At 29.8% G+C, this 2,607-nt stretch overlaps 1 protein-coding gene across 1 annotated transcript; it reads left to right on the top strand.

Moving 5' to 3' along the window:
- Positions 1–362: 362 nt before the first annotated feature.
- On the top strand, positions 363–800 carry K444DRAFT_484526 (uncharacterized protein; the record flags this gene model as incomplete). The annotated part of the gene is made up of 2 exons (XM_024873074.1): positions 363–530; positions 636–800. Coding segments are annotated over 2 exons (333 nt in total), but the record flags the coding sequence as incomplete, so codon positions are not given.
- Between the last annotated feature and the right edge of the window lie 1,807 nt (positions 801–2,607).

Genomic DNA, 2,607 nt, shown 5'->3' with positions numbered 1-2,607 from the left:
ATTATTATTATTATTATTATTATTATTATTATTATTATTATTATTATTATTATTATTATTATTATTATTATTATTATTATTATTATTATTATTACGTGGTACTGCCTACAGTCTTTTACCCGCAAGGTATCAAAAAGCTCGATTTTGGCCAGCTCACCCCTCATTATTTATTGGAGCCTCTGGCTTACCACCTACTTAATTTTTTTAGCACTAACTTTACCGATATTCCCTTGAGAATAGATACCTTCCAAATACAAGTTTAATACGAGTTCAATGGTTTACGGGCTAAAATCACTACCTTGCAAGCTGCCCTCGCTAGTACTCAAGCCCAGTTAACTGCCTCCACGGCGAAATCCAGTTAAAAGTCGAAGCTCCCTGACCCTGAGAAGTTCGCTGGAAGTACATACAGATTCGATACCTGGCTCCCGTTAATTAAGGCCAAGCTCTCTATTAATAGATCGGCAATTGGGGACTCCACTGCCCAGTTTTACTACGCTTACCTCAATCTGGAGTCTTCTGTCCAATTAATGGTTCTACCATAGCTCTCCTATATAAAGCACACTTAATTATAGGACTACTAAACGATCATGGATTAGCTTTCAAGGGTATACAATAATCCAAATAAGTAATCGGAGGCTAAAGACAAGCCCTATGCCCTCCGCCAAGGCAATGATTCCCTTCCTGCCTATATTGCCAAGTTTGAACGTACCCTATACGAAGCGAATAGCCAAAGCTGGCTAGATATTAATAAAATTTCCAGCTTTCGCAATAGCCTCAACTCCGCAATTCGCTCTCGTTTGGCCTAATAGTTAACTTTGCCCCGGGTCTATACTGATTTCCTACGTACGGTTCAGTAGCTCTTATCAAAAATAGCCGCTCCGCCATATATTACTGCTCCCAGAATTACTAGCGATCCCATAAACATTAGCGAACTAATAATTAATATTATTATACCGGTAATTAGTACCCTTATATTATCCTCTGAGCCAATCTCACCGGCTATACCAGCCCGTTCTACCTCAAAGAAGCTCCGCCAGCATTATTATTAAACCGGCAGATATATTAGATGCGGATCCCAGGATCACTTTATTAAGAACTATAGCTTGGCTCCTGCAAGCACTACTTCTACTAGTTCTAGTTACAAATGGGTTACAACTGCCGCAATTGACCATTACTCTGATTCTGGTAGCGATTCTGGCGATTCTGGAGAAGGGCTAACCTTAGATCCGGCTTTTAACCATATATAGAGGGCTGATTTTACGGCTGGCGATTGGAAATAGGGTCCTTTTCCTTTGTTCTATCATTTTTATCACACTCGCTTTAGCTTTCCCTTTGCTTTACTATACTGGCGCTCGGGTCGAGCTTTTTGGAGGGAGGGGTAATATGACGGCTAGTATCACATGGTTGGTTTCAGCCAAAAGGGTTGGTTTCAGCTAAGGTTCCAAGCTATAGTTCAAACCAAGCTCGCTTCCAAAGCTCGGTGTTTTAGTGGTCTTGGCCATACCTACTTATCCACTGCCATACCTCACTCTTTCTCTCCTTAGCTTTAGATTCTGTAGGATATTGGAATCATAGATCTTTGAGCATTGTTCCATTGCTTTGTTCCTGCCGTCATACTAGTAATAAATTATCTAAAGCTCTTTAAAATCTTATAAATTAAAATATAACTAAATCTAGTTTTACAAAATTATAGACTATAGTTTTATAGCTAGTTTTCTATAAATAGATATTTAATAATATAAAGAATTAGAGAACTAAATAAAGAATTTTCTAATTTTCTAAAAAAAAGTTAATAGTAAGTTTTCTTTTATTTCTTTTACTAAATTTTTTATATAAATTCTAATAAATACTTTTTAATAAATAGCTTTTAATTTAAAATAAATAATAGAGTCTTTTTAATTTTTTCTAATATAGTTTCTTAATAGCTATTTTCTTACTTTTTTTTATATTAATAAATCTATTTACTATTATTAATTTATTAATAATATAAGTAAATTAGTATTTTATACTAGTTCTAATAGTAAAAGAATTTAAGAACTTATAGTTTTACTAGATTTTATTTAAATTATCTTTAACTTTTCTTATTATAATATATATTTAAGCCCTAAAAATATCTAAATAATTTTCCTTATTTTATATTAGAATAAGATTTTATATAAAGATTTCTATTTTAAAATTATTTATAAAAAGCTAGAAAATACTTAGAAAATATAATAATTTAAGGAAATTCAATAATAGACTAAAAAGATTCAGAGAGCTTAGAAAAGTATTACTTACTAGTATAAGTAAAAAACTTTAAAAATAAAAAGAGATCTAATAAATTAGTAAATAAATAAATATATATATATATAATTTTTTCTTTTAATTCTAGCTTTTATTCTTTATTTCTTTTATAAACTCTTTTTTATTTTTCTTTATTTACTAATTTCTAAAAATTATAAAATAATATAAAAAGTATTATAGAAAGTATTACTAATGCTAATTCTAATAATTCTAATAATAATATTAAAGCTATTAATAATAATAATAATAATAATAATAATAATAATAATAATAATAATAATAATAATAATAATAATAATAATAATAATAATAATAATAATAATA

The sequence above is a fragment of the Hyaloscypha bicolor genome, assembly GCF_002865645.1.
Source record: "Hyaloscypha bicolor E unplaced genomic scaffold K444scaffold_185, whole genome shotgun sequence".
NCBI classification, from domain to species: domain Eukaryota; kingdom Fungi; phylum Ascomycota; class Leotiomycetes; order Helotiales; family Hyaloscyphaceae; genus Hyaloscypha; species Hyaloscypha bicolor.
This window is presented reverse-complemented; position numbering and strand designations above follow the sequence as displayed.